This window comes from Ruditapes philippinarum, unplaced genomic scaffold (assembly GCF_026571515.1).
Source record: "Ruditapes philippinarum isolate M1 unplaced genomic scaffold, ASM2657151v2 ctg114_1_1_1_1, whole genome shotgun sequence".
Taxonomy (NCBI): domain Eukaryota; kingdom Metazoa; phylum Mollusca; class Bivalvia; order Venerida; family Veneridae; genus Ruditapes; species Ruditapes philippinarum.
Window position 1 is genome coordinate 153,690 of NW_026859562.1, and position 26,223 is coordinate 179,912.

The 26,223-nt window shown below is 32.4% G+C and overlaps 3 protein-coding genes across 5 annotated transcripts; 1 reads left to right on the forward strand and 2 right to left on the reverse strand.

The window, feature by feature from the left end:
* The first annotated feature begins 30 nt into the window (after nucleotides 1-30).
* Nucleotides 31-9,720, forward strand: LOC132757004 (uncharacterized). Of its 3 annotated transcripts, none has more exons than XM_060748171.1 (13): nucleotides 31-160; nucleotides 491-667; nucleotides 947-1,062; nucleotides 1,729-1,867; nucleotides 2,401-2,514; nucleotides 2,921-3,112; nucleotides 4,809-4,919; nucleotides 5,618-5,793; nucleotides 7,117-7,261; nucleotides 7,487-7,546; nucleotides 8,400-8,487; nucleotides 8,677-8,836; nucleotides 9,258-9,720. In XM_060748171.1, the coding sequence occupies exons 1-13, from the start codon at nucleotides 91-93 to the stop codon at nucleotides 9,471-9,473; spliced, it is 1,764 nt and encodes a 587-aa protein (XP_060604154.1). In that variant the 5' UTR covers nucleotides 31-90; the 3' UTR covers nucleotides 9,474-9,720. The 3 variants fall into 3 exon arrangements, with proteins under 3 accessions (XP_060604154.1, XP_060604156.1, XP_060604155.1); XM_060748172.1 differs by having other exon boundaries at nucleotides 78-160; nucleotides 484-667; XM_060748173.1 differs by lacking the exon at nucleotides 2,401-2,514.
* Nucleotides 9,721-12,150: 2,430 nt separating this feature from the next.
* On the reverse strand, nucleotides 12,151-12,768 carry LOC132756998 (fucolectin-like). Its single transcript, XM_060748160.1, has one exon. It carries the CDS (start codon nucleotides 12,766-12,768, stop codon nucleotides 12,151-12,153), a length of 618 nt encoding a protein of 205 aa, XP_060604143.1.
* A 6,520-nt stretch (nucleotides 12,769-19,288) lies between these two features.
* On the reverse strand, nucleotides 19,289-25,232 carry LOC132757006 (uncharacterized). The gene is made up of 3 exons (XM_060748174.1): nucleotides 24,895-25,232; nucleotides 23,747-23,953; nucleotides 19,289-20,482 (listed from the first exon to the last, which is right to left on the reverse strand). Exons 1-3 carry the CDS (start codon nucleotides 25,070-25,072, stop codon nucleotides 19,374-19,376), a joined length of 1,494 nt encoding a protein of 497 aa, XP_060604157.1. The 5' UTR covers nucleotides 25,073-25,232; the 3' UTR covers nucleotides 19,289-19,373.
* Nucleotides 25,233-26,223: the final 991 nt, after the last annotated feature.

The following is a 26,223-nucleotide window of genomic DNA, read 5'->3' on the forward strand; positions in this document are numbered from 1 at the left end:
CCGATTAAAGTGATAATAACTAATTAAATTGATAACTTTAAAGGCTATCTGAAACATAATAATTTTACTGGCATATACTTAAGACGCAATATGCAGTGCCTAACATTTACTTTTCTTATAATACCCTGTCTATCCGGAATTTTTGGACAACAAGCTTACGGTAAGGGGGGCTCTATCGTTATAATTTTGATTGTTTGTGTTTTCGTTAATACTTTCCGTAAGTTATTTTATGTATTTCATCAATTGACAATTTTTATAGGGTTTTGAACATATCAGATTGGTCATTAAATGGTTTTCATAAGGTAATAAAAGCAACATTAGTTTTATATGTTTAAGATAAGATAAATTTACATAAAAGAGCTTAATTCAAGCGCATTCGAATTTAATTAATAAGACGCTTATTAAGTTATTAATTAAGGTTAAATGCTTGATTATAATACTGGTAATGAAAGTTGTATTTAGCAATATTATTCAATTTGTGAGGTAACAGATGTCTATAATACACACATGACATGGTCAGAGGCTGTGGACACATGCAAACAAAATGACGGCTTTATTGCTAATACACATCCTGAAGTATCACTGAAATTACGAAATCTCTTAATAAAATCAACTAAACAACCGTATTGGATAGGTAAATCGCTCTCACCATGGGTAATGCTTCGAGGTAAGCGTAATAATTCAATACAAACATTTGATTTATCAAATTGATCTATTTTTTAAATCGATAAATTTAACCATTTACAATCATTGAAAACAAGAAAATCTGCATTTTTCTGTACAGTATGAGATACGTCAACCCTACTTCAGATTTGCATCCCCAATTTACACCACAACTTATCACAGAGGTTAGTTCAATTATAAAGTTATTACACATTTAATTTCGAAATTGAATGTTAGCTGATTTTTTTAACGGAAATAACAATTTAGGCTGTTGTGTATATAGGATGCGTTGAAAGGAAGGGATCAACTGATGTAACTGCAGTGTATACAAATTCAAAGTACAATCAGAAGTCAGAATGTGCCGCTGCATGTATAGGTTCAACCTCGTTTCTACTACAGGTTAGTTATACAATCTTTATAGATTTAAATACATGTTATCATATGAGATACGTCACGACAAAACCAACATAGTGGGTTTGCGACCAGCATGGATCCAGACCAGCCTGCGCCTCCGCGCAGTCTGATCAGGATCCATGCTGTTCGCTATGGGTTTCTCTACTTGTAATAGTGTTTGTAAGCGAACAGAATGGATCCTGATCAGACTGCGCGAATGCGCAGGCTGGTCTGGATCCATGCTGGTCGCAAACGCATTACGTTGGTTTTTCGTGACGCGGCTCATATATGATTTTTACCGAGTAAGATATATTTATTAAAAGGAATAATCTGCACAAATATGATTACTTGCGTTAGTATCAACCCCCATGGTCTTCAGGATTCCAATACTGGTTGGTCCTAGGAAGCGGACTCGAAAGTGGTTAATATAAGCTGCAAGAACTTGTTTCGCAATCGAGCTTAAATAACTATGATTAAGCCAGGATTCCAATATTTAGCTATAATATATATAGATAGCACTAAATAAATGCCTCATGCATCACAATTTCTCAAAAGATATCCTTTCTTCACGTTCAACGTACAACACATTTTTATTAAAAACATGGTATATTCATATAACCGATAGACTAAATTCATTGTTGTTTTTTATACGAATTTCATTTATCTGTAAAGAGAAAGTCTTGTTATTGCTTAAACAAAGAAGAAAACATAACTGTTACAATTGTACCATACAAAGCGTGCACTGATATCTGTCCCGGAATGTCACGTGACAAATGTGGCGGAAAAGACGTTTTCACATTTTACGAATATTGTAAGTATAGCATCATATTGTCTTCAACAAATAAAGATACATAACATTATGTTCGATACGAACTTGCATTTTTTTCTACCAGGTTTTGTGTTGTTTTGATTCCATCCATTCCTCCGTTTTAAATGTATTCGATTTAGAAAGAAAGCTTTATTCATACATAAAAATATTTAAAAGGAAAATTAAGAAGGAATATAACTGACTTAAACGAATGAAGAAAAAGAATAAAACCAGTATTGCACAAAAGGAACTTTACTGAAGAAAAGGAAACGTCGCAATTTACAATACCTCATTGAGTGGTCGATGTATCATAATGTTCTTCAAAAATTTAATTCTGAATATCTTTTTTTAAGAGAAATTACGTATACATAAATTATAAGCACAGCCCTCTTCTTAAGTTCTAATATGTAAAAAAGAAATCTATTTGAAGCCGGATTTGTTTTACATAGATCATTCGTGGGGAAATTAGTTTTATATAGATGATGGGGAGATAATTGTGTAGATCATGGGGAGATAATTGGATTTGTTTTATATAGATCATGGGGAGATAACCGAAAGCAATGACATGTACAATTATATTTGCAAGAAGGATGCGTCATACATTCAGTGCAGCGATGATTATAGAGGATTTACTTGTGAACTGACTAATGGTATGTGTCAAATACGAACAATGTGCAATGGATATACTGAAAAAGTCATTTTCTTAATCATGGCCATTTTGTTAATAATATACACACATATTCTTATTCTCGACCACGATATTTCATATGCATGTAATCCGTATTTAAAAATTGAGCTTCTTTTAATACTCATATTCTATTACTTTTAAATATCTTAACATAGTAAATATCATTTTATCATCCAAATATATATGGAATCAGCCGAGAAGGTCTAAATGCCAAAAAAAAAAAAAAATAAATAAATAAATAAAAAAAAAAATAATAATAATAAAAAAAAAAAAAATTAAAGAAATGGAGTATTGTAGTTATTGTCCAGAACAACTTTCTTTTTTCTTCTTTCTATCATAGATATTAACATCTCATTCACCTTTTTCAGGGTCAAAAGTGTCATATAAGGAGGATGTACCTAGAAGAGACCTTTCTTTAACCTATATAGAAAGTGTAGAATATTGTAGCAACCTTCAAGGAGGACTTAGAATGTCACCGATTCCCGAGTTTAACGTGCCTTATTTAGGAAATCCGTACTGGACAACAATAACAAGGGCTATAGATTGGAACTACGATACGGGTATATAGTATTAGTTGTACAGATTTTGACAGGTTATATGGTCCTATATAAAAAGTTGTTTGGAAATATACCCGAACCCCTAGGTGCGTGGTTATATTGCTCATAACCGTTTATATTCGGTCATACAACCCGTCGGGAATATTTATAATATTAGTTATAAAGATTGTTGACAGGTTATATGGCACTATAAAAACGGCTATTTGTAAATATATCCCGAGCCGCTAGGCGAGGGTTATATTGCAAACAGCCGTTTATATACGGCCATATAACTTGTCAACAATCTTTATAACGAATTTATAATACAGCAAACATCATTTTTTAGAGAAAAAAGTAAGATTTCTTCATGAATCGATAACAGCCGTGTATAAATATGTTATTTTGGTTTTGGAGTGATATATGTGGATATATTACCTGTTAAGATTTTATATCACCCGAGCCGTTAGGCGAGGGTGATATTTTATCTTGGCAGGTAATATATCCACATATATCACTCCAAAACCAAAATAATAATTTTATTACCCTTCCCCTGCCGAGTTTAGACGATTTTTTAAATAATCATTGCTGTTTCAAATGAAACGTCGAAATAAGATTCCCTTTAGGATACCTCTTCGTCACAACATGACGTCACATAAATACATGACGTATTTTTCCCGTACCTTACAAAAGTAAACAAGAGAAAAGGAGTAGCTATTGAACGCACTTTTTTTGTAATTAATATCAAGCTTTCACAAGGTCATATTTGTTTTCGATACTGATGGTTATATGTATCATAACTCTACTTTGGTAAATATTTATCATTTGACAGTTAAAAAGTGCTTTTAAATCGGAATTTACACCGCGTAAAATCGAACCGTACGCGCATCATCTCCGCGCATGTTGTTTACAACGTTGGGTACCAAACGGGGAAATTTAGTGTGTATATTACCCGTCTGGCTCGGTTATATCAATTTCTTTCGGGTGATCAATATCCAATCAAAAAGGCGGAAAAAATCTGGAAGGGTAATAAAAAACTATATAAACGTCACGATTATCCAATGAAAAGCGACGTTACAAACGTGCAGTATTATAAAAAAATATATAAACGTCACGACTATCCAATGAAAAGCAACGTTACAAACGTGCAGTATTATATAGAATTTATAAATCAAGCAAATGTTTTCTTTTTTTTTTTTGAATAAAAAAGCGAGATTTTTTACAGTTTTTTAAGTTGAGAGTATTAATATAAAACTTTATAAGCGTCACGATTATCCAATGAAAATCGATGTTACAAACATGCAGTGCATTTATTATAAATCTATTTATGTAAGTGCGATATCATTTAATATTCTTTTTAAATTTAGCTGATATACTAGTAGTACTACACAACTCACGTACGCATTTGTACTTTTCGAAATGAGGCAAAAAATTAATGTTTCAAAGGGATTACATACATGTACATTTCTGATAGATTAACAGAAATTTTTTATCTTCTATGTCTTTAAAAAGTCGTGTGTGGTTTTCAGATTCGCAATACGAAATGATCTTAAAAGATCTCTCGAAAGAGTATACGAATAAAATGTACCGGAGAATAAACTTTATTTGAAACTGATCTTACATATATCGACTATTGTTCATGCTGCACTAATAGCAATATTGTTATAGAAACCATATAACTTAGTCTTTTCTTGTCTAAATTATGTGCTTAATAATTTCATAGTATCGCAAAGGAGTCCTGAATTTAGCTGTATATCCATGATGAATAAATTTAACCAGTATGAGGAGGAGTTTAGAACAGCCTCTGACAAATATGGATTCGTGTGTCAATATGGTATTATATTTATACTTTTTATAATTATACTTTGATACATAGCACATAGAAAGTAATGAACAAAAATTAAAACATTTACCAAAATAACTAATTAAGGTTCTAATAGCAGGTATTAAACATTAAACGGAGATGCCTAGCAGGTGCTTGTAACAAGTACTTTCAAAGCCTGTTGCTCTAGCAACAAAAAAACGTACAGAAAACTGAATGTGTCGTCTATATACTATGGTGGCTGATTTGTGCCATTCGTGTTTTCGCCCCGCGACCCAGCATAGCTTACAAGTTAAAATGGCGGGGGCTTGGGGCGAAAACACTAATCAGCCACCATAATATTTATATGCTATTTTGAATGTAGAAAAAATATAGACCTATATACTAATTAAACGATTTGGTCAACCATACGGTCTTAAGAATGTAATCAAATGGTTCACTTTTAAGAGCAATTGACAAAAAATATAATTTTTTTATCTGTAGCATTTATATTACTCTAGGATGATGCATTAGTCACCTTATAACATATTTATATAACTCAATCTAAAAATTGTTAAGATATCTATGTTGATTACAAGGGTTACTGATGACTTATCAAAAAAAAAAAAATGACAAAAATAAATTTTTTATCTGAGCATTCACTATTTACTCTAGGATGTGCATTATGTCACCTTAACATATTTAATATAACAAATCTAAAATTGTTGTAGATGATGTAACGCTAGAGACATATACAGATATAGATGGCAACATAACATCTCCTGAATACAAGAACAACCAGCTGTATAAATACAACATAACATTAAATAACAGCACAGGAGTTAAACTCGTATTTGAGGACATCAATTTAGAGGAAAGTACAGGATGCGTTTATGACTATATCGAGGTCTGTATTTAGATAGTACTTTTGTTAAAATGTAGTTATAACTATATAATTATGCGCATTTTTAACAAATATTTGACTATTTTACTGAGGATACGTAATCCTAGACTTATATTTCAATTATACGATGGTTGTCCGGAAAGTGCATATTCTACTTGTTTGTGCTCCCACTATAGTAGGAGGATTTAAATTTGCCATTGTCCGTCCGTCCGTTCGTTCGTTCGTGCGTTGCAATTTTCAACTTGTGTCGTACGTAGCTCAAAGAGTATTGACCTAGAGTCATGAAACTTTACAGAAATATTGAACAGCATGACTGTGTAGTTATGCACTTGAAGGTTTGTTTGAGATTTGTATCATTATTGCCCTTGACTGTTGCAAGTTGCAATTGTCATCTTGTTTGTGCGTATTTCAAAAAGTATTTGATCTGAAGCTGAAATATTGGTATACATATCTATAACTTTTTGCATCTTAGAGTTGCTTGTGGATTTATTCAGTATTTGTGTTTTTGCCCTTGACTTAAAGTAATTGCCCCTTTCAACTTTTGTCAGGCGTACGTAGCTCAAAGATATATGACCTAGAGTCAATAGATTGACAAAACAGTTGAGTGTTGGGGCATCCGTGTCCTATGGTTACCCTAAAGCAATTCACACGTTTTATGAATTTTGCCAGCAAATATATGCATATCTAACAAACACATTTACTTAAACTTACTGAGCTCTGATCAAATATCGCATTAAAACGCTCTTTACCTAAAACATATATACATTGTCACGTCCTCAAATGAACGTCACGTTCTCACTCCTCAAAATTGCGTCCATGCGATGTATAGACATATGTAGTAAATAGACAATTTAGCAAAATATTAAAACATCAAATAAATATTACGCTTAAAATTATGTTTACAGCCTTGTCTACGAACTTTCTCGACAGCCCTCGTATTTTTATTTTATTCTTGTCAGTTGCACAGTTGCATACATTTGTTTGTTATTACTACACTGTGGCATATTTTTTTTATTGTTATGTCTGCACAGTGACATACATTTGTTTACTTCCTATGACTACACAGGTGGCATACCTTTGTTTGATTGTTATGGCTACACAGTGACATACATTTGTTTGATTATTATAACTAAACAGTGTCATACATTTGCTTGATTGTTATGACTACACAATGGCATACGTTTGTTTGATTGTTATGACTACACAGTGGCATAAATGTACTTACCTGTTATGAGTATTAAGACCCTTGTAACTAAAAAGTAAACAATAAGATCGGGTATAGGCTAACAGATCATCATTTTTCATTCGTTTTCTTTTTGTCAAAAGGTATTAGCTAACAACGGAAGTTTGGAAAAGTTTTGTGGAAAATATGAACAAAAGAAAATACTTGTCAGGGGCAAAACAGTGCTCATTGTATTCCGAAGTGATAGCAGCATTTCCGGAACTGGTTTTAGAATGTTTTGGTCTGAAGGTTAGAAATCATTTTAATCTGCAATGCGCTTAAATAGTTTAACTGCATGATCATATAAATGTAAGCGTATTGAAATAAAAACTTGCATAAATTTCCAACTGTGTTACAACAATTATATACTAGTAATTATACGGACATTTACAACCTGAAGGCTGGTAATAATTTAGGTTTTGTCATTATACTTAATTTTACTACTAGATCTATATTTTGTTATCTTGATCGCAGCAAATGATGTCATACTTGTAAACGGTGCGCAAAGAAGCTCAAATGAAAGATCATTGAGTGGTAAGTAACAATGCATGTATTTCTATTCTAAATCCATTTTTTCTAATTCTCAAATATATATACCATTTACCATTTCCTTCTGTAACCGAAAGTGACCAGCCTTTGCCACCAGTAAAGCCTGGCCAGCCTTTACATCCGTGGAGTTTGACCTGTTGGCATCTTTAAAATCCTTTAAATTATCAATGGATTGTTCCAAATTTCAAAGCTGGACAAATCCATTATGCAAATACATCTGGTTAATGTAGTCAGTGTTCTCTCTTCCGTAAATCAATAAGTTATTTTATTTTTTATACCGGTTATTGTAAAATAACATCACAAATTGATATAATGCTATTAAGCAGTTGAAAATAAATCTAAATCCTGAACTAAATATGTGTATGTCGTCCATGTATGACTTGTATCGACTTTACAAAAAATAAAAATAAAAAATAAATAAATAAAAAATATCAAATTATCTCCTTTATTCACTGTTGTCATTTAATATGCTTTAGTTTATTATTGTTACAAAATCTTTTGTTAATTGTGTTTGCTAAAATTGTGTTTGCTAATCATAATCAAGCTTAATATATGTTATGTCTTTAGTTATGTGTATCTTGTACAGTATAATTATTATGTGATTATATGCTTGTAAAGGCCCATAATTGGATGGAAATAAAATTTATTCTATTCTATTCAATATCCTACTGTACAAAAGAGACACCTCTTTAATTACTCAAAGTCGAAGTATGGCGAAAAGCCTTAATATTTTGGTGAAAAACAAAATGTATAAATGTACTTAACATCTTTATAAAAACAATCTATAGTTACATTAACTTTCATATAAAACGCTTTATATTTTCTTACTACATTCAAGGTGGTACTATCGTTGGTATAACAGTCGCTGCAGCAGTGGTATGTGTTATTGTAGCCAGTTTTATTGCGTGTCTAATCTACAGAAAAACGTAAGTACATGTAGAAAACCATTTTAGATATATGAAAATCATACGTTGTATTTTTATGATTACTATATACATGCATGATAAGTACGTTTTTTCCTATTTTACTTCGTGCTAAAGTAAATGATATCTTATCTTAAAAATATAATGTTGTTTGCTAAAAATATACATAAAATGGTATATATACTTTGCCAGGCATCAAAAACAAACTAATACGAACACGGAAGACTCATCAAACGTGCATAATTTAGCTTATGCTATGTCATCGTTCAATACCGGAAGCAGTATGAAAAGCGACAATTACAATACCTATCTGACTGTAACACCGACAAACGACAAGAAAATGCTGCAAGCAGTAAGTTTGTTCTTAAACATAAAACTTTGGATATGCTTTATAACTATTTGTTGACGTGTTATAGTTTCATATATTGAAAATACACGTACATATTTAGTACATAAAATTGAGCACTTGTGCTCCATAATGCAATAAGCTTCGTCTCGAGCAACCACACCATGTACACATATATAGTTGCTTTTTCACTTTAAAGTAACATTTATTTAGTATGAACGCGTTCAACATCTATATAAATGTTATAATTCTGGCCATGTAACATGTATAATAGTTTTTTTTCCTTCGAAGTTACATTTATTTAGTTTTAATGAGATGTTAAGTTCAGGCCATGTGTATGCATATAGATTTTTTTTGTCACCCAACAAAGTTACATTTGTAATGTTTAACGCCTCCAACATCTTAATAAAATGTTTTTGTAATGCAGGGAGCGTTATGCGATCCAAATAAAGGAAAACAGACACGACATGACGAGATAAAAGATGATGACAATTATCTGAACGCAGGACTAGCCAGTAATATCAGGACACATTATGATGACATTGAATCTCCTTCACAAAATAATCTCCATACTCAGGTTGATAAAACTAAAAAGAATGTGCAAATGGAAAGCAATGCTGAAAATGAGTATATTGAAATTTAAGCGAAAAAGAACAGGGCAAATTTGAGGGCCATATAGCTTTAAATTTCTAAAAGTAGGCCAAAGATTACTTCACATACAAAACTTTATACATGATTAAAATGTGTAAGCTGTTATACTTCACTGGAAATAAAGAATTTGTTACACACGTCATCGGCGACGTGTAGCCATTCTGGACCACAAGGTGATGCTACATGCCAAATAGGACCTATCTAAGCTGTAAAAATTGTGGTCACTGACAAAAAGGTTTGAAAAGATATAAATATATAAAAGATAATTATCATGATTATAAGACGTACCACATATCAGCAATGAATATTTAAATAACAGTAAGAAAATAAGGCAGTCACAAATTGTTTCACTATTCCCTAACTTGAGTTGAGGGAGAAGTGACTTCAACATAACTTTTACTTAAAGATCATGTAACACAATTTTTTATGTTTTTATATCATAAATATGATGCCCAAATAAAGATTTATCAATGTTGTAAGTTCCAAAAAAGCATTATTTACAAAGATATTACCCAATTTAACAGTTCATGTAAATAAAGGGAGGTAATAAAAAATTTATTTTCTATAAAGTCTAAGCTATATATTTCAATAAGGAATGAATGCATATATTTCAATGATTACATGTAGTATGTAAAAATATTTGCTGTACATATTTTACATATTTTTTGATGTTTGAAAATTGTTTTATAAGTATAATTATATACATATATATAATTTCACTTAAGTGTGGTATACAATTTCAATTACAACATACAAGATCAGCCATGTTATGTATTTTTAAATAAAACTAAAGATGAGCTTATTTTTCTGACAGATTTTTACCTCCATGTTGATTGCTTGTTAATATTTATTTTTGACATGAACTATTTTGACCTTTTAAAGTAACTTTAACTTTGGAAGAAATGGATATCTTGTTAAAATAAAGATAATTAGTCAAGAATAACTTGATATATATTTTTTTCCATTTCCTTTCTTTTGCTGCCATTATAGAAGTATCTGATATTTTAAAAAGTTTATCCGATATCCCATACAATACCGTATCATAATTGAAGAAAATGCAGACGATAACCGTACTACCTAAATTAATAAAACAATTTCTTTACTCTTAACTTGCGTAAACAAAAATTTAGGGAGTGAAAATGAAATTTTTTTAAGACTTAAGAACATCAATAAAAAGGTTTATGAACCATTAACATGTACACCGGACAAATGATTTTAAACACCAAATATATGACATGTTTTCGACCAAATTGCCATCTCGCACGAGTGTAGCTTGTAAAATTAGGTGGTTCTTGCCAAAAGCGGGTTGTCTCAGAACAACGGACCACTGCTAATGTCGAAGCCTGGACTATATTACAAACGTGTTTTAAGTGGTAGGTGTGTTCTTTTTTTTACAGAATTTTGAAGACTTTTGAGAATTTTGGAGGCTGTAAAAAGTCGCCCCGTACATTCAATCAGGGATGTTATATTTCCGATCCTTAAAGATCGTTCAGCACGACATTATTGTTGTGCTTGTGGTTTTTCGTTCTTTCTTTTTGGCATCTTTCTTGTTGGGTGGTTCCAGTATTCCTCACTTGAATACTGTTGAATTACCCATATGTAGCCTGCTTTTTAAATTTGTCCTTTTGACGTCGTATCTGTGATATGCAGGCTTCATTTGCACTTTCCAGTACCGTCCATGAACAGGCTCAATCAAACCAAGCCTGCAACATTTTCAATTGTGCCGTGTTTAGCTTTCTTTATGGATTCTTATTTCTCTCTATTCCACAAGGAAACCAATTAGTCAAATTTAAGTGAAAAGGCAGGGAATGATCTGAAATTGATCTGAAAATTTACACAGAAGCTATTGGCTCAGACCTACATCATATGGTGCATTAATCTCGAAAAAAACATTTCCATTCCCGTTTTGTCAAAAAAAACGTCAATGGAGTCTCTTTAAAGTAATTTTTTAGGATTCTAGTTTAGTGAAGAACACAATGTTATGCGCTTACAAACTTTTCACTTTATCACTTTATCTAGATACAATTAACTCTAAAACTCTAAACTACTATTCTTATAGAAAAATTACAATTTCTTTTAATTGTGTACATTGAAAATGAAATTAATAATGAATCTTATAGTGTAAGTGTAACTTGCTGTTTTCGACTATACAATCACATATGACGCAGGTAATGATAAGGAACATATATTTAAAGTTTAGAGTTGATACCTTAAGAAATAAAAAGTTATAGTACAAAAAGTTTACTGCAAAAACTCTTCAATTAGACATCTGGACGCCGAGGTGAATATGACAGCTTTTCATTTGTAACATCGTAAAGTCGAGCTAAGAAGGAAGGCAACAAAACAGGGAATGAAGCAAGAAACGAACAAAAAGAGAGGAACGAAGCAATATTACGAACCAAGGAAAAGTAAAGTAATGGACAGAAAAGGAAGGGAAGGAAGGAATAATATGCAAAATTTATATAGAGCATTGTTTCATACAGGGGCTCAAAAATCTTTAAAAAGCAAATTCTTTTTACAACTGGCATTACCTTACTCAAAACAGGCATTACCTTACCGAAATAACCGCGATAATTATACAGTAAACTGTTGGGAGAGATATGCGACCATATGATACAAATATTTTCTCCAGTGTACAAAAGGTCTTAAGTTCTACCCTAGTATAAATTTCATGTAGAATAAACTTCCACTTCACAAAGAGTAAGATAAGATAAGGTATCATCCACTATCTGAAGCTTAAGAAATCTACCCATGATTGTACGGTCGCAAGTGATGGTGTAAAGAGCATTATTGGTGCCAGGTCCTTCGAAAGTTCCACATGCTTCCGCAGTACCTCCTTCTTCATTGCTGACCGTTATCTCAAGATGGTGCAATCTCTCCCCGCAGCAATCGCCACGATTCTTTATCACGACTCTCTTGATAGGGTATGTCCCAGCCAAATCCACTTGCCACCACGGATTTATTTCATGGTTAGTGTGTGTGCAAGGAGAGACACTCCAGTCCCCATATCTAACACCATCTACGGCCCCTGATGCTTGACCTCTTCCCATGGTAGAACTTTGTTCCGCATGCTTACCTTCAGCAAGATTTATTACCCACACCGTTGTTTTTATTTGCTCTACGTTATTTTGAACGTTTTCGATTATATTAATAACGTCTTTCATTTCATTATTCCGTTCGCTTTCATATTTATCCAGCTGTCTTGTGAACGACTCGATCACACTCTTTATCATTTCGTCAATGTGAGAGTTTATCTTATTCTCTAGATGCTTGAAATCTGCTTCCATGTCATTCAAACAATGTACCCCATTTTCATTTTGATTTGCAATTGATTGATACAGTTCAGCGTAGGAGTTATTGACTATATCAATAATGTTTTCAATGTCGTTAACATTCTTTTCAATGGCATTTGTGTTGTTTGTACGTATGATTTTTTCCGCTGCTACACCTTTATTCATGATAGTCAGGTAGTCTATCACCTGCTCAATGTTGTCTTGTATTGCTTTCAACTCATGAAATGCACCCGTAAGTTTATCTTCTAGTTTATCTGCGCGTATTTTGCAACTGAAATGTAAGAAGGTGAAAAAACATTGAAAGATGAGGGGGTGTATTGCAAACAATTGACAGACAAAACGTTGACACAACATAAAACCGACAAGTCTAAAGAATGACACAACAGAACATGGACGCAACAAAACACCGATGGGTTATGTTGATCTCATGTCGCAATTTGATACTCCATTTGATCATGTCTGTGTATCACCGTTATGTAAATAATAACGATATCAGCTGCGGTCATGCAAAAAAAGCTGACCTCCAATTGAATTACAAGCTTTGGTTTACACAAAATTCATTTTAATAATTCAATTGTGCAGAAAGCTATACGCTTATAGACATACTTTCGAAATCACAATCTTTATCTTTAGTTAACATTAAATTAGAAATCAATTGAAAATGGTTTGTTTATTTTTGTTGTTGATTTTGCAACAACGTTCGATGCAAGAATGGAAAACTGTTTGTCCGTGTTATGTCGCGATCCCAATAAAATTCATTATAATGTTAATTAAGCTTTTATATCATCATAATGTGTTTTATAGCATTCTATTATTGTTGTTAGTCGAATTAGTTAAAACCAAGTTATAACACTGACGTTGTCACACTTTTGATTTACAAGTACGTTGTCTCAAATACTTAAATTAACTTATATTTATCGACCATTGTAAAAATACTACCGTGAAAACAAGAAAGTCAAATTATAGGAATATGTGCAACAGTATATGCCTTTTCAATTGATAGAATATCATGTTAATTTTAGGAACCGTAGGGAAATTTCAAATCTTTTTTTTGGACAATAAACATAGTAAATAATAAATGCTAAAGAAGTTGAACTGATTTGGTAAATTTCACAAATATTTGGTGTTTCTCAATAACAAATAGAGAGAGGGGGGGGGGAGAGAATTTGTAATAATGATTTGGGATAATGCCTAAATTCACCTTATATGTTTTAAAAATGTAAAAAATGACACCAGCTTTATGAAATTTGAAATAAATATAAAATGTAATCATTACCTCTCATCAGTAGTTATATCTTCCAAAGCTTTAAGCCTTCCATCCTGGTATTTCAGTTCGTCAAAAACAAGTTTAAACATTTTTGATAATGTTTGATTCTTGTTATCAACCTTTTTTGCGAAAACAATTCTTATGAGCCCAATGCAGAAAACACCAAAAAAGAAAAAAAGACGTACTGAATTTTTAGTCTTCATTGTAGCGTGTGTTTTCTTTGAAAAAATGCTAGTATCGTGTTTTAACAAATATGTTTTGCTTAGGTAAGGCCTGTTCTGATTATGGTAAGGCCAGGTGAAAAAAATGAATTGGCTTGGTTAAGAACTGTATGAAACAACATTCTATATAAATTTTGCATATCTCTCCCTCCTTTTATTCCACTTTTGTACATTTATTCGCTTGTTTCTTTCTTTATTCCGCTGCTTCGGTCCTCCTTTACTTTTTGTTTCTTGCTGCATCCCTTGCTCTGTCCACTTCCCTTTTTAGCTCGACTATACAATGTAAATGAAGAGCTGTCCTATTCACCTCGGGGTTGGCGTCTAAGTTGGGTTTTGTTTTTTGCAGTATACTAATTTCTTTTTATTATAACTACTTTATTTCTTAAGATTTATAAAATGTAAATTTCAAATGTTCTTTATCATCCAGCATCTAACTTTTTTTTATATATTAAATAATTTAATGGAACTCTTTGTATGTCTCCTATCAACTCCCATATAAGGTTTATAAATCTAGCGTCAAAAAATTCCATGATTATCCCCCCTTAAGGTAGACCATGGGTAATGCATTACCTCCACTTTGAAGAGTATTCAAATAGGCTAGAATCGCTTGTAAACTACATTGAAATTGAGGGGCGTGGGTTCAAACCTCAGAAGAGGCAACTTTTTTTTTCTTTCTTTTTTTCTTTTTTACATTATTTATGTTTCTCTCTGATCCCTTATGGAAAAAAAAAAGTTTGATTTAAATTATATAATTATTTTAGGTATTTTTTTTGCTAAATAATGCCAAAATTTATAGCAAATATGATACCAGATATTTTCAAAGTTCGATAAAATAAAAACTACACGGTAAAAGTATTTTATATTTCGGATGATCAACTAATATACCTTTAAGAAAATTTAGGCAAACTTTGAAAACAGACCCTCATTTTGATAAATTTTAGGAATATTTTGAATAAGGCATTTTAGATAGGGAAATGGTAAAATTAGTGTTTAAAGTGGGTGGGGTAGGGTAACATTTTTATACGTATTAAGAACATTTTGTTTAGAAACAAACATTTGGCTTGTGTAATGTGTTACCTGAATGTTATTATTTGTTTCTTAACAATGAGCAATAGAAAAACATTTTTTATAATGATGATATTACCGATTATTTACAGTTTCCTCATTTCTGAAAATTATCCCTTCTAATGCCAAAGTCTTAGTTCAGAAATATATCCATAACTCATAAACCACACGGTAAATGTTATTTAAATTTTGCATACAGGTGACCTTGAAGACATATAACTGTCTTATGTTGTCAATTTTACAATTCTTTATGGTGCCCATTACCCATGGTCTACCTTAAGCTTAGAATTTGCCTAAGTTGTTCTATAACCTCATAATTTCTCAATAGCTTAAATTCAAATCCAAAAAATATGTTTATTGTTAACACCTTCATCATTTGTGATGACATATATTGTAATAATAATAAAAAAATTCAAATAATACCTTTTTACTTCATTCATTCATTTTCACTTTCTGTCATTTGTTGATCCTACTTTCGTTTTCGAATTCATGTTTATGAATGTTACTGCAAGATGACTTCTCTAGAAACTTGTTAAATCCTTCACTATTCAGCCTCATTCTGTACTGTGCAGATCCGCCATTTCTGTTTTTGACTGTGAAACAACCGTCTGAGGCGGGCTATTTGAAAAGTCTGCTTATTTTCGTTTTAACTTTGACGGTAACTTGCACTTTCCATTATCGGTCTTGAACAGGCACAGTAAAACAGAGCCTACAACATTTTCAATTTGTCATGTTGGGATTTCTTTAGGGATTCTTTATTCTCTATTTTATATCTCGCCACATCAGCGTTGTTTGTGCCGTGTGAAGGCTGTTATTTCTACCAGATTTTTACTTTAGTCATGATAAACCAAGTAATTTATTTACAATTGCCAATGAAAACTTTTTTAATACATTAATTATCTAAACAGGATGTTTTTGAGAGTTCGGAAAGCAAACATTTTTTTCCGCCAGAAAAATAAAACAAAAACATGTTTGTTATTTAAGACTGATTTGATTAAGATTCAATTTGTTGATGTGAAACAGTTTTGATATAATTAAGCATGTGTTTATGTTTTATTTTTGTGATTTTTAGATTGAATTAAATTCCCACTTTTTTCTACAAAACAATGTATGAAAAAAAACAGAGATCTATGTAATAAAGGAATAAATAAGGATACCATGTGGTAAAATAATGCCGACTAATATAGATAATTATTAAGATACAAAACGCGTCAATGTGCTAATTACTCAGGAAGTTGGCTATCTAATTAGCACAATTATATATCAATGGCACATTAATATTTGTATATCTGACACAATGATTTGTTTGTTTGTTTCATTTTATGCCTTTTCCCAACAGTATTTCAGTCATATAGGCTGGTGGTTTCATAACCGTCCTTCCTGGAGGATAATACCAGTACTAGACTATCTTCCTCCGCGCTTAACTACCAAAGTATCTCCCGGGGATCGAACCCACGCCAGAAATGTAACTGGATTAAAAGTCATCGACTCTAACCCCTCGACCACGGAGGTGGTCAACTGACTCAATGAAATATACATTCATGACACAATGAACTCTGCATTAATGACACATTGATATCTGCATTAATGACACATTGATATCTGCATTAATGACACATTGATATCTGCATTAATGACACATTGATATGTGCATTAATGACACATTGATATCTGCATTAATGACACATTGATATCTGCATTAATTAATGACACATTGATATCTGCATTAATGACACATTGATATCTGCATTAATGACACATTGATATCTGCATTAATGACACAATGATATCTGCATTAATGACACATTGATATCTGCATTAATGACACATTGATATCTGCATTAATGACACATTGATATCTGCATTAATGACACATTGATATCTGCATTAATGACACATTGATATCTGCATTAATGACACATTGATATCTGCACACATTGATATCTGCATTAATGACACATTGATATCTGCATTAATGACACATTGATATCTGCATTAATGACACATTGATATCTGCATTAATGACACATTGATATCTGCATTAATGACACAATGATATCGGTATTTATGACACAATGAAATATGTATTATTGACAAAAAATATGTAATTATGATTATGACACGATGGAAACTTATTTCCATTATATTCAAAGAAAATACGGAACACATATAATGGTAGTAGTTTTTATGCGAGGTATAAATACATGTATGTGATTGGTGGGTTAAAGTGAATAACTTCTGTACTTTGCACGTGTCCTATTTTAAAATCTTTGTTTACTTGTTTATTGATGTACAAATTTCTTGTCACCGCTAGGAAGTATGTACCTGCTGAGAAGGCAGTATAAAAGACAAAACGAAAAATAAACTCAAATCGGGTAATTCATTTCTTACATTTGGATCTTCTACAGGATATTATAATTATTTAGTACACAGTGTGTTATGGTGTATTTTTTTGCCAAAGCTATAAATAGATGCCCACCATTGTTAATGTCCGAAAATCTATTTACAGAAGTAGTTATAGTTAAACGAAACGGTCATTCGTGTCGCGCTATGGTTATAAAAAACTAACTTGAGAATTTTGCAGAAAATGAAATGCAAACATATTCAAACAATAAATTGCACTCTTTATACATTTATAGAAAAAAACTCAGTCGGCATTTTTTACAAATAGTAATAACATAGTATAGAAATGGTTATTGAAATATTCATTTAAAAATTGGCTCGTCAATTTTCTTTTTAAGGCCCTGATTGCACTTATGACATTCTTTGACCATGAATATTTAAATCGACCTAGTTCTGGCTTTCATAGCTTTATTTGTCGCTTTTAGTTTGACGTTGTGCGACAGTAAACAGGTCTAGCAGTAGTGTACTATAAAACACATTTGCAGTTCAAGTCTCTTTAGCTAAAATCGACCCTGATTTCCTGCATTTCTACTGTTCTATATTTTGCTTGAAGGCAATCATTTAAATGTTATTTGAGTGAAATGTTGATTCGCCGAACATTTTGACATTTTTACAACACAAACTTTTGTCTGCAGTTTTGACATGAGTTGTTATGGGTTTATTGATAGGAATTCAAACACACTGGTAGGTCAGACGAGGTTTTTGAAGCAATTCAACGAAATAGTAGATAGACCTCCCAGTAAATCAATTTACAGGCTTTGTTCATTTTGACTTCCTTTTTGTATGTTCCAAAGAAGATAATTTAATTTTCTAATCTCAAGCATGCCTATCGAAGTTAATGATGAACAATGTCTTCCGTCTGCTTTTTCTAAATGGTATACAATTCTGGTAAAATTCAACCACCCATTGAAAAGTCGATAAGAATATTTGTTCATCAGATCAATGCTTTTCTCGTAATAGCATGATATATGATATACCATTTGCCCCGAGACATGTAACGGACATTAAAAAAAAAATCGATGAAATTTTTTTTTGTTTTGGCTTATTTATATATGAATATTTCTTACCATTACTTGTTGATATTTGTAGCAAATGAATAGCATTATAGGCGAAAAAGAAAATGCACATGCTTTGATATTTTTTATAATCTTAACTTACTGACTACAGTAATGACTCAAACAGAACACACGATGTTGCACTACTGTCATGTCACATTACAAGTCTTGTTTGCATTGGAATTTTTCCAGGTAGGCATCAGTGAAAGCATTTTTTTAAATGTGGACAGTGCATACGATAAGTATAATTATGCAAATTTAATGATTTCCAAAACATCCGTAATAATTTGCAATCGTACTTAATCTAACTAGAAAAAAAGACATGTGCGCTTTAATATATTGTATAAGATATATAAACGACACTATAATGTTTTTTGCGTTCATTGTGTTGGAAGTATTTTACAATATTGAATTTGAATATTACAGTTCACATAATTGAGTAGTAATTGGAAAATCAGGATGGATCTAATAATAAATTTTATATCTATATCAATGACAACAACCAGATATTCGTTCATTTATTTTCATAGTTTATTTATTTACAGATCTAGTTACAATAATAACAACTTCATGGCGTGAGTTTGTAAATTATCTGTTGCAGCATTTCTTTCTTAACTGCATAAATATACCCAAAGCAATAGAAACCGAGCCACACGCCAGACAAATAAGGGTTCCACCTCTGATACATTTCATCCCATAACAATGCACTCCATCCCCTCCCGGACTTATTTTGTCATCATAAAATGCACCAAATGCTTCTTGAATACCAAAACCAAGTAACGAAGCTACGAGCAATGCAATCCCCCAATTCCTACCCAGGTTCCCCACGTAAAACATTTCTTTCATAATAGTTGGCGACATGGACCACACAATGGCCGTCCCAAAGCCAACAAGAACAGCAGAAATAACTAAAAAGTCCAGTGTTCCAGCAAGGAAAAACACTAAAATTTGTGACGCCGTGTAACATGTACATCCTAATATCAATATCCACATCCTGGGAAACCTGTCTTTGAAATAGTCAGATATAATACCGACTAGAAAACTTACTACAGCATTGGTTATTGGAATGATTAAAGTAAGTCTGTCATTATACTTATCTAGATGGAGTGATCCACTAATAACAGTGATATTGTTGGTATAAACAAGGCCAATCACAGATGCGAACGAGATAGTCCAAATCAATATTTCATAGTCTGCGTTAAGTAAAATTTCCTTCACACTCATGTGCCTTTCTGCGTCGTTATTTGTAATTGTAACATTATCTGTATTACTGTCACCATTGATATCACCTATTATGCTTTGCCGACCATTTCTTCTTGCAAAGCAAAATATCTCATGACTTCCGCCTGAATTTGAAGATGTTACAATCTCATTTGTATTAGATATATCATCCTCCACATTAACAAACCGTACGAATGGTTGTGATTCATCCTTATATATTTTGACGAAAAGTATACTTAAAATATCAACGATAGCAAAACTTATCGCAAACAGAAGCATAAATCCAGGGAAGTCTTGATTTGAAACGTCGGTAGTGTCTCCGTGAGAAAACACGTGGTAATACAGCGCAGCAAAAACGGAAGGACTACCTGCGAAAAATGCATTGAGCAAACCAACTATCTTTCCGGTATCCTTTTTATCGAAATTGATTATATTTGTGTTCAAAGCAACCATGTAGGTAAATATAGATCCAAGCCCTGAAAAAGAGTGGAAAAATAGCATTAGATTATCAAAGCTTACAATACGGCCAGTACACATCTGGAGGAGCCTCCACGCGAATGTTTAATTAAGCTGCGTTTAAGTCCACATATTTACTGTATTATTCTCAGTAAATGTGACTCAATATGATTTTCTGATTAGAAACGTAATGCAGAGACGTTTCCAACGTTCTTTACAGGTACCATCTCCGTCTACTTTTGCCGTAAACTGATTTTATCATTGACATTACGTGGAGAAGGTCATGAAATATATTGGATACTGCAATGACAAGTAAGAAAGTTTATTTCACACCTTATAAAATATAACCAATGAACTTTCATAGTTGAGGTCACGTGATATTCCTACAATAAAATATAACCAATGAGCTTTCATCGTTGAAGTCACGTGATATTCCTACAATAAAATATAACCAATGAACTTTCATCGTTGAAGTCACGTGATATTCCTACAGAAATCTTTATTGGATCCAATCTTATCAATTAAGTCTCGTTTCAAATTCTGGAGTGTCAAAACAATCCATATCAACTGTATATCGTACATCATATAGCCTCGTTTTAATTTTCAGAGTCAAAAATATCTATATCAAATGCATTTCGTGCCCTATATAGCCTCATTTTCATTTTCAGAGTCCAAAATATCTATATCAAATGCATATCATACAAATCCAATATAGTCCAGAATTTCGCATCATTATCCTAAATACACTACAAAAATGATGATGTTGATTCTACCGGACTCGTACACGCCTGCAAAATCTATATCAGACATGGATTGCGTCTCGTTCAATATATATTTGACAGCTGTGTACTCGTTCAACAAAATTTAATATTGTACTAAAATGTACAATAACCTCAATATATTTTACGGTCGCATAGAAGCATTCAAAAGCAGCCATTGGATGTCACTGTTAAGTATAGAATTATAATTATTGTTTCCATAAAATGTCGAGTACATGTACAATATTTACTTCTATTGGACAAATACAAAGTTGTTTAACTTATATTGGACCAGGGGCTTGCCAAGTCACATATAGGTATTGCTCACAGGGGGCCCACACAGTGTTTGGATGGTATATACTGCTTGATAGTGACCTTAAAATGAGATTTTAGTCATAACCTTATAATATGTATATAAATATAGACAAGGGGCATTACTCGCTAAATTGAGAATTTTCGATCACCCTCAAATTCATGCGAGATTTTCCACTAATTAAATAAAAAAATTCCAAAAACTATACTGCGTTGCATAGCTTATATAATCCACAATTGATAAACACTAACTCTATTTTGATTCCCTTAACCCATTTTAAGAAATTTATTCAAAACCGTTCACTTCTGTCACAAAATAGCTTAGTCGTACGAGATGTCGCAACACCAAATTCCACGGGTAAAATATCAATTTTAAAAGGGGGAGGTACAAATAAACGCATGCAAACAATAATACAACATAGTTTCTATTACCTACCTGCGCAAATAGTCGTGAAGCGCTCTATATTAGTCTGTTTCGAACGAAATCTTCAAATCAGTGCAGAAATCTGCTTCGACGTAGACATCTTGGGGAAACCCCGGTCACGTGACCAGCCGGTGTATCGAGACCTTTCATTGGTTCGGTAGGAACTTTGTTTATAACGACAACCAATGAAACGTTTCCATACACCATGACCAGAATTTCCAACATGTATTCGCCGAAGCAGATTTCTGCACTGATTTGAAGATTTCGTTCGAAACAGACTAATATAGAGCACTTCACGACTATTTGCGCAGGTAGGTAATAGAAACTATGTTGTGTTATTGTTTGCATGCGTTTATTTGTACCTCCCCCTTTTAAAATTGATATTTTACCCGTGGAATTTGGTGTTGCGACATCTCGTACGACTAAGCAATTTTGTGACAGAAGTGAACGGTTTTGAATAAATTTCTTAAAATGGGTTAAGGGAATCAAAATAGAGTTAGTGTTTATCAATTGTGGATTATATAAGCTATGCAACGCAGTATAGTTTTTGGAATTTTTTTATTTAATTAGTGGAAAATCTCGCATGAATTTGAGGGTGATCGAAAATTCTCAATTTAGCGAGTAATGCCCCTTGTCTATATTTATATACATATTATAAGGTTATGACTAAAATCTCATTTTAAGGTCACTATCAAGCAGTATATACCATCCAAACACTGTGTGGGCCCCCTGTGGTATTGCTGCTGTGTACGAGTCCAAAATAATTAATATTGTGCTTAACAATGTATGATAACATTTCCGTTTACACAGCCACTATTTGGACATTTTCGAACTGTTATTTCAAGTAAAATAGGGACTTAATATGAATTTTCGACTCTGAAAACCAATACGAGGCAACGTAGTACAATATAGTCATTTGATATGGTATGTTTAAACTTGCAAAATGAAAACCATGCTGTATTGATAAGACTGGATTCCATAATGATTTATATTTGGAGAGGAGATGGTGCAAACGCTGGCATTTCATTGGTTACATTTTATAAGGTGTAAAATAATCAATTTCACTCCCAGTTCTACTTCGCTCTCATATTTGTTTATGTGAAACTGTTAAACAAGTAATAGAAAGAGCATCGAAACACGAGGCTATCTGATTTGTACGAGGGGGCGTAGCCCCCGAGTATTAATCGGATTGCCGAGTGTTTTGATGTTCTTTCTCTTTTGTATCATAGTCAAACATAAAAACACGTCCACTTTTGTCACAATATGAAACCCCGGGAAAACGTAACCAATGAACAAGCATCTGAATATGATATTTCTGTCGCTTTTCCTTTCTCTTCCGTCACAATAAGTAAACCCCCAAAATGAGCCAATCAATGGACATGCTCTGGAGTGCGGGTAGCTAATACCTGCACCCCAGTTAACGCACTGTGCATGTATATGTATACGATTTAACTCGGACACATTTTCTACAGAAAGGTCCCTAAACTATGATACAACTGTTAATACCAATAAATTTTGAAGTATGCAGTCTATTACAAGAATATGATACCAGTATAAGTTTAAAACATTACAAATATACATGTACATGTATATTTGCATACTTTAAACATTTGTCAAATTATAATTTATTATTTGCACTAGCTGAAAGCTATACCAATTTGATAAGGAAAATGAAAAATGATTTTAAAATTATTATATTTCTCCAATAAATACCATCGGATTAAAACCAATGACATTATTCGTTTAGCAGTTCGTGTTATAATTCATGTTAAGTGGGTTGATAAACTTACCACATATAAAGAAGTAAATTGACATAAGCCATGCTTTACTGGAATAGAAGCTCACTGCTTTTGTTGAACTCCATATTAATAAGTAGGATGAGACAGAGACAAAAAGTCCCACGACAGAAGTCCACTGAGGTCCAAAATGATCGTAGAACATTCCTGGTAAAAACCCAACGCCGAGTCCGAAATTCAGCATCGAAGATAAGAGCTCAACTGTTTAAATAATAGAGACGGTTTATTTATTTTATGTTCTAAGGAATAATCATTTAGCAAAAGAAGTGCAAAGAAGATATATCAAGCTGGCATTGATATATAATATTTTTTAGTTGTTGCAAAACAAATCTGAGTACGTTAGTGTAGAAAGCTATGGAAAATAAATACATGAAAATAATTGCCTAGTTTGATGTAGTTCATTCGTGAGAGTTATTTAAAATTTCTCATGCTTCCTGGCACCGGAATGAGTAATTTACAATATTCAACACTTAGTTTTGAACTCAATGATCACTAAGAACAAAAATAAATATGATTACGCTGAAGTAACATTATTATAACTTGTAAATACGGAGGTATGAATGCATCTTTATGACATACATAGAACTAAATAGCATATTGTCTAATTATTCATCTGTTCAGTATATCATTCTAAAACAACATATCACACATGCAAGTGGTCATGAAATTGGTAAATTAGAAATGGCAACATATTATGTTAAACTAAAGTAAAATACATGTAAGGTTTAGTTACATGTGAGATTAGAAAGATAGATATATCCGACTACTTAGTTTTTTTTCCATTTTTATGTGAACATTTACATTGATACCCTTTAAGTTGCTGTTGTTCGCTTGTCACAACATGTGACACCCTCGAGCGTTTTAATCTAGTCGAGATCAAAATAGATAACTAATTAAAGTAATGCAGTAATAATCATATTATTCCCATTTAGATTTGTTGATTTCCTGTTAGTTGCCGCAATGTGTCTCTATGTAGCAAGATATTTTGGTATTTTCGTTGCGCTGCTGTTTCTTGTTTATCTTAATCCTAATACCTTTTAGAACCTTTCGTTTTATATAATATAGTTTTCTGAATATTTAATTAACATAAGTAACAAAAGGCACAGTTAAATAAATGATATGTACTATGAATACTTGCTCACCTTCCTTCTGGGTATAGTTGAACGTATCTTTGAGTGCATCTTGATAAACGCTGAACACAAATAAGGAGCCCGTTGTAAACTTTGCCGCACACCCAATTACTAGCCCTAATATTTTCAGAGCTGTTAGCTTTTTCATCTTGAACAATATTTTCCGTTTTACGAAAACGAAGATGAGCATAAATATCCCGCCTGCATTGCTTACATAGGACTGGTTTTTACAAGGTATAACACATTTAGTGTACTAATTAATATGTTAATCGTATGACATGACAGTGTCACCACTAAATGATATCAAACTTTTAAACTGAAATATTTATGATAGTTATCTCCTAACAATTGATAACAAATGATAACAAATGATAACACATTTAATCGAACATTCTTATCATATTATTTTGTTGTTATATATTAAACATTAAAACAAATTTAATATAAAATGTTTATTGAATAGTAGTTCTTACATTTTTATAATTATTTAGAATATTTTCCAATGTAAAATATATGCTTTTCAATCGCCATTTTGTTTCAGTTATACCAAATAGTGTTTAAACTGATATGTTACTGGCTCATACTTGACAATGAAATCTAGCTGCTATTTAAATGTGAAGCTTTCGTGCCCTTATTTATTTGTGTTGCTTTTTTCGAACCATTTTATCGTAGAATGAATCCAAAAGTAGGTGACAGCAAACGTTTGAGTGATATATTGCATCTACATGCAGAAATGAATGCTCATTATTTCTGTCTTTATTTCTTTTTCGTCCATAATCTCACTAGTTTCAATTTCGAAACTTGTTACTGTGGTATCGTGGGCTTTGTTTCAATCATAGACAGTCTATAGAGATCTGTTTGACGTAACCAACACGACTTTTGATGAGATGAAATGCCGGACAACTTTTAAAAACTGCCACACGGTATTTGACACCTGCTTATTTAGTTAATGATTGAAGTTAATAATTGTCTTTAGTTATCAACATGCTCATAATTAATCATGACAGGGTCTTTGGAATTTTTCATGTGAGGAAGCTGGTTAGCTTGCAGAACGCCGGTGGTTCTACCGTTCTACTCAGGTGCCCGTTCGAGGCTGAAATAATGCACGGAAGGGTACCCGAGGTCTTCCTCCACCGGTACATCTGGAAAGCCGCCATATGACCTATGCTGTGTTGGTGCAAAGTAAAACCGTATAACAAAAACAAACATATGCTCATAATTAAAGATATTAAAGATTCAAACTAAGTTTAAGCACAGATCTGGAACGTGTTAACTGTACCTTTTACTGGTTAACGTACACAGGTTCAAAGCATACATCGGAAACATTTTCCTTTTTAAAAT